Source organism: Rhincodon typus, unplaced genomic scaffold (genome assembly GCF_021869965.1).
Source record: "Rhincodon typus isolate 14 unplaced genomic scaffold, sRhiTyp1.1 hic_rhity00002952, whole genome shotgun sequence".
NCBI lineage: Eukaryota > Metazoa > Chordata > Chondrichthyes > Orectolobiformes > Rhincodontidae > Rhincodon > Rhincodon typus.
The window spans coordinates 12,291-19,067 of NW_025968590.1; the positions used below are offsets into that span (position 1 = coordinate 12,291).

The following is a 6,777-nucleotide window of genomic DNA, read 5'->3' on the forward strand; positions in this document are numbered from 1 at the left end:
AAAAGAGATATCTTTCTATGCTACAATGGACTTTGTTTTGCCCTCCCAACATCTGTCCTTCGACAGTGAAATGAAAGTTTACAGGGATCACAAGGAGAAGTCAAAAGGAACTGAAGTGAGGCTGTGATCCAAACAGAACTTCCAATTTCAAGTCAGCCTCATTTTCCTTAATGGGACTTTCACTGTGACCAATCTCGTAAACAAGATAAGAGTCACCCCAGGACATTAATGTAACTCTGTGTATGCATAGGAACAAAGAAGCGGAATTAAACCATTCAGCACCTTGAGCCTGCTTGGCCATTCTCGGTCATGGCTCAACATCAATCTCAACACAATTTTCCCCATGCTACCTCCGCATTCCTTAAAAACCACTCAATTGTATTGAACATAATCAACAGTACAACTTCCACAGTCCTTTGGGCTAGAAAATTCCCAAGATCGATTGCACACTAAATAAAGAATTTCCTCTATCTCTGTCTCAGAATTAAATGTAAGTCATTCAGGACTATGTCCCCTGATTCTGGACCACACCAAGGATTTCTAAGCCTTGACGAGAAGACTTCACATTGTTGTGAACTCCCAAGAATATTGGCCCAGTTTCCTTAAGATCTCCTCACCAGACAGTTTGTCATCTCAGGAATTAGTCTGGTGAACCTCCTCTGCACTCGCTCAATGGCAAGTAGATCCTTCCTTAATTACACGGACCAAAACTGCACACAATACTCCAAGTGCGGTCTTACCAAGGTTCTAAGTGAAGCAAGACATTTTTACCCTTGCATTGTAACAAAAGTACAAAAATAAAGCAAATTATAGCTAGCAGCTTGCTTCCAATATGTTACTTTCAATTATGAGTCATCAGACCTATACCAATTAAGTCAAAAAAAATCAGATATATCACTCATTAGAAGTTCATTCCTATAATCTTACTTCAAGAATTAATCCCTAGACATTGAGTTAGTAGAGAACTGTCAAATTCGACCACAACTTTAAAAATTGCTCTAGTGATGCTAATGTCAAACTGAAAACACTCATTAGTTTGCATTATGCTAGTTCTTGATGTAAATGTCATCTAACAATTAGTAAATTTAATGAACAGATTGGAGGCAGTCAGTAGGCCCTCCAGTCATCCATACAGAATTATAATTTTTAAAGTTAAATTCACATACTTACTTCAGATCACCAATGAGACTTTGCACCCTCTTGAATTTTGAGGCTTGTACAGCTGTATACCTTTCAAACTGAAACCTGCCATGAGAATCCCGTTGTCTCATTAGATGCTCCATGAATGTTTGTATTATGGTTGTCATAAGGTTTTCATCAGTTATCAGCATGCGAGCCTGAAATACAATGATTTGATTTAATGCAACAATCATGTTTCCCAATGAATTCATGAATTGAAGGGGAAAACATTCAATGCTGACCAGTCATTCCCACCTTAAAACAAAAATGGTTAGCATAATAGCAATGTAAAAATTGCATGCCAAGCCAAAATTTGTTGAGAAACTGAAGGAACAGACACAGAATTGCTTAGTGAACTGAATGTTCACTTTTGCTTCTTTCAAATCAATGGGGAGGTGAGGGCATAACGTGAATGTTGATGGACTAGTAATCGAGCATCCTGGATTAATGTTCTAGAATATGAGTTCTACCATGCCAGAGGATCAGATATAAATTCAATAACTATCTGGACTTAAACATCGAGACTAATAGACACTTGTCATAAATTTCCATATAGTTCACTAATATCCTTGAGGTAAGGAAAGCTGCCATCCTTACCTCATCTGGTCTGCTTGTGATTCCAGACCTACAGTAATGTGGTCGACTCTTAACTGACCTTGGAAATAGCCGAGCAAGCCACACAGTTCCAGGGTAATTAAGGATGGCCAAAAAATACTGGCCCAGCTAGCAAAGTCCACATCCCACAAATTAATAGTAGTAGAATTGGTGGCAGAAACATGAACCAAAACCTCAACAAATGATGTGAAGAGAGGTGATAAATAACTAATGAGAAAGTCAATTTGTCATGCATCATTAAAGATTGTTAAGATTTGACAATCTTTGTCAATTGCACAAACGCACATTTTTCAACTTCATGGGCAAAGAAATATGCGGAGGCAATGCCCAAATGGACCAGTCATGAATCAAAGAGCAGGCTTTTGCATTAAGAATAATATGGTAAGGCATAAAATGAAGAACCAATTGATTTTTCTCACCATATAGTCAGAACAATGCAAACATATCAAAAAATGGATCAGTCCTAGGTAAATTGGGGTCAAATTGGGAGGAAAAGCTTCAATGGAATGAGGCTGCCTTGAATTGATTTGAGATGTATCCCACAAAGGGGAACGAGAGGGCAATACATTCCAGCTAAGATAAAGGAGGAGTTAGCCAGATGATGCAAATAAGAAGAGTCTGACAGATGCCAGATTGATGATACAAAGTTAGAACATGACTGAATATATACAGTTCTGAGGGGAAGTAAAGTAAATAAGAGCAGTAAAGAGAGACTACGAAGAGAGACTGGCAGCCAATGCCGAAGGAAATCCAAAAATTTCTTCGTTGTGATACTAATCAAAGGGCAGTAAGAGGACAGCTGGAGCCAATTAGGGATACACTCTTGTCAGCGAAGTGCATGGCAGTGGCAATAATCCGGTACTTCTTCAGCAGCTTTTTCCTCTAAAATCAATGCAAAGTCAAAGTCCAAGAGGCGGTAGTTTAAAATGAATAAAATCTTACAAAATGGTTATCGAAAGCCACATAATTTGTCTTTTCATTCACTCTTGACAAAAACAGAGCAGCGGATGTCTTATACGAAAGTTTATCACCAAAGTGTCATTACATAATGCAAGGAATTCCAGGACAGTGCATTGGAACCTCAAAACTTGTGAAGACTTGAAGCTGTTGTGTTGAACATCAGGGACATCACAAGGAATTCCAGCATAATTGACTCTGCTATGTGGGACAGTTGCAGTGTGGATGCAAAGTTGGTTGAGTGTAGGCAACAGTTGTGAGCAGTTGTTATTTCAGTCTGGGAGAAGGCTGTTAGTGGTGTTCCCCAGGCTCATGTCTGGGACCACAGCCTTTCTTGACCTGCCATTAATGCTGTCTATATGGTATTCAGACACAATTTCAAAATTTGCACAAAATACAAACGTTGCAAATATAGTGAATTCTGAGGGGGATGGTGTTAAACTTCAGGAGAATGTAGATAAACTGATGGAGTGCACGGACACACGTCAGATTAAATTTATTGCAGCAAAATGTGCATGTGCTTCATTTTAAGCACTAGCAGGGAGAGGCATTATCTATCACATTTCTACCTGGCAAAAATATTTGGACAGATACTTGATTAGGAAAGGTTTGGAGGGATATGGGCCAGGAGCAGGCACGCGAAACTAGTTTAGTTTGGACTTATGTTTGGCGTGGACTGCTTGGACCGAAGGGTGTTTCTGTGCTGTGTGACTCTATGATTCTATACAATTCTGCAATTATGCAACATTCATGGGCAATGAAAAGATGTGTCCATCCCCTTGATTTCTCTGGTGCTAAACCCATTGCACAAACCTACTGGAATGGGAAAAGGCCATTCAGACCACTGATGCCAACTTTTCTAACTACTTTACATCTGAGAGAGACTCAATTTTCCAATCTGTAGCACCACAATGTAATGGCAAAATTACCCTTCTGAGAAAAGGTAGGCAGACAAACAGCAAACACCTTCTGTTTAAGAGCTTCAATGCAACATTAGCCCTCTCATTGTGTTTTCTCAGAAATAATTTTCAAATGGAGCTAGATGCTACTATGGTGCAATTCATAAAAGGCAAATCACAGAACATTTCATTCAGCCTGTCAAGCCTGTTTCAAATCAAAATGCATTGGTTGCTCATTATGCAAAGAACGCAGTGCTTCATTTCTTTTTCCAATGTGGAGACAAAAAAACAACCAAAACAGTGCATTCTGGTACAGTTGTTGTTTTGAAGTCTGAAGTCCTGTGTTGAACTGTATTGATATTGCACCATCGGTGCAGAAAATGATGTCTCAATGAGCTTCACAGAAAATTGGTTGCCAAGCCTTCCTGACAGGTTGAGAAATAACAAAATCATTGTCAAGCTGATGTCTTCAAAAGGATTTTCAAAGATGGAGGCAATGTTTTGCAAAGAAGCTTGCCTTCCCGTTCCATAGTTGACCCTCTTCAAGGTATTGAATTATTAGTATGGAATAAATGGTAAATTTCTGTACCTTGTCCAGGTGGCTGTTCTTTAAGTCTCAGCACAACGTCCATCAACACACTGGGACATATGTGAAACAACACTGATCCTTTCTTCATCTAATGAATTTATACAGAAAGGGCTAGTGAGTAACCATCACTACTGGGCTTCCTTACCAGCTTTCCACTGCAATTAAGTCCTGATATCAATTACCCAACTCAGAGCAACTCTAACTGCATGGAAGGAAATGCGAACCTGAAGCTTTCCTAATTTCGATCTACTGAGAAACAATACAGAAGACAAATTTTCAATAACAATGTGACCAAGACATCACATCCTTAGTCATTGAAATCTGATTACTCACCAAGGAAGGTACTGTGAAAATTTGCACTGAAAGGTCGGTAACCGAGAACTCTTTGTTGTGGTCATCATTCACATAGTCAGTCTGCAATCTCTCATAGTTCTAATGAAAAGGCAGAGAAGAGGCAAGGAGGTGGACAAATGAAGTGAATAAAAACCACATTGTACTCACCAAAGTTGGAACAGTGAAGAGCTGGACAGATAGAGCGGTCACTGATACTATCCGCTCGTGATCATCCTCCATAAAATCTCTCTGCAACTGCGGGTAATTCTAAACAACAAGATAAATTCACCTGCAGGTCACGTCCAGGCTGTCTCAGAATTAAATATTGATTCTATTTCTATCTATCAAGTGTTCCATGCCTAAAAGGGTAGAGTGGCAAATACCTTCCGTAAAATTTTCATTAGAAGTAGCAAAGGAAGTTACGTGCACTTTCAAAAATAAACTTAGAGTTCAAATGCATGAAACTTTAGCATTTGCCATCATTTTTTACGGGTCTTAATTTCACAACAAGTCTTATTAATTTCACAAAACAGGCACCCAGTCAAAGAGTATGCTTTTTTGAACGGGTATACGGGGAGGTTTACCTCAAAAATCTCACTGCTGGGAGACAATCAACTCGTTACCCAGAGTCAACTTCAGGCAGTCAAGTCAGGCTTTGCATGCCTGAAGGAAAATTAAACAGAACACCACTGATGTGATGCATTTCTGTACTTTCTCATATCAGTGAATCTTGTGACCTGAGTGAGACAACCAACCTATCAGGAGCTGTGTGCTGAACCCTTGAGAAACTTGATTAGCAAAAAACTTGTACAGGACTACAAAGGCCAAAGAGTCAGGAGAGAGTTCTTTCATTCCATCAAAATAGCTGGACTCAAACTCAAGTCCAGGAGATGAAACCAGAGAGGAATGAACCAGTGTGACACCCGAAACACCCTATATACGTCTACTTCTTTTGAAAAGAAAGACTGAATTTCACACCATTGTGATTTAAAACACAAATTTTCCATCCGAAATCAATTACTGAAGTACAAAATAAATGGAAAATGTGATAACAATCATTAAATTGGAAACACGAAACTTAAATCATAGGAACCTGATTCAGTCAGTTGACGTGTAAGTGCATCAATCATCGACTAATCAAGTGATAAACACACTTTAACTATCTGCTTCTGTGCCATCTTATCCGAAAACTCAAATATGGCTTTTGTATTTGAAATCGTCATGCACAGGAAAGCAAAAACTGAGAACATCTACCTCATAGTATTATCATCACAAAATGATACAGATCTTATTTTTCTGATACACTTCCAAGAAGTGTACATAATTTCAACAGATAAAAAGCTGATTAATTACCTCAAAAAAAGTCTTCTTACAAGTTACACAACAACAAAAAGGAAGAAAAAGTGAGCTAAAGCCAAATGCACAATGTGAAGACAAACAAAAAATAAAATTTTCAGCAAATAGATTAAAGCAATTTTTATACAAATCATGATGACACATTGTAATTCATTGCTGCACTTACTTTTGCAAATCGAACAGCAAATAGCTTTTTGCTTTTCAGATCCATAAGAAGGCTGCTCATAAACAACTGATGATAGATGTTTCTGGCTCCTTTGGATAAAGATTCAATAAATATTTATTCTTCAATGAGCAGGGAGAAAAACATGAAATACAACAGTAATGTAATAATGGGAAATCTTTATTCTGAATAGCAGACCAATAATTGGCAAGCCCATGTTACAACTGATTTTGACCATCGAAACATCATCCAACTTCACCAATTTAAACTAGATATCCATCCTCTGTCCTCCTAATTTATTTACTGCAGTATACACAAATGGAAAAATAACTTGGGAGATTAGCAATCAAATCTTGGATGCTAAGATTCCAAATGCATCAGTTTCCTATAGTAATTCACGCAAAAGATTAGGCATGAAATTTGTTGAAATTTTTGTAGATAATTTGACTGCAGAGACATCATAGGTGAACCTGATCTTGTCATCATTTGGCAAACACACACTATTTTCCTTTCAAGAATGTTGAAGTACTGAAGCCAATTGTTTTTTTGAGTTGACATCAGCCACATCAGGATAGAAGGAAGAGATTTCAAATAGTCAGAGTTATTCAGCACGGAAACAGAGCCTTTGGTCCCACCAGTCCATGCTGACCATAATCCCGAACTAAACTAGTTCCACCTGCCTGTGC

The 6,777-nt window shown here is 38.3% G+C and overlaps 1 protein-coding gene across 1 annotated transcript in view; it reads right to left on the reverse strand.

Annotated features, from left to right (window-relative positions):
* The window catches only part of LOC125481655 (E3 ubiquitin-protein ligase UBR2-like), an 11,851-nt gene extending 5,670 nt beyond the window's left edge, over window positions 1-6,181 (reverse strand). The window contains exons 1-3 of the mRNA XM_048593496.1: window positions 6,095-6,181; window positions 4,573-4,671; window positions 1,171-1,337 (exon numbers count right to left, since the gene is read on the reverse strand). Of these exons, the coding sequence (XP_048449453.1) occupies window positions 1,171-1,337; window positions 4,573-4,671; window positions 6,095-6,154 (326 nt within the window). The 5' untranslated portion in view covers window positions 6,155-6,181. The remainder of the gene's footprint in view (window positions 1-1,170; window positions 1,338-4,572; window positions 4,672-6,094) is intronic.
* Between the last annotated feature and the right edge of the window lie 596 nt (window positions 6,182-6,777).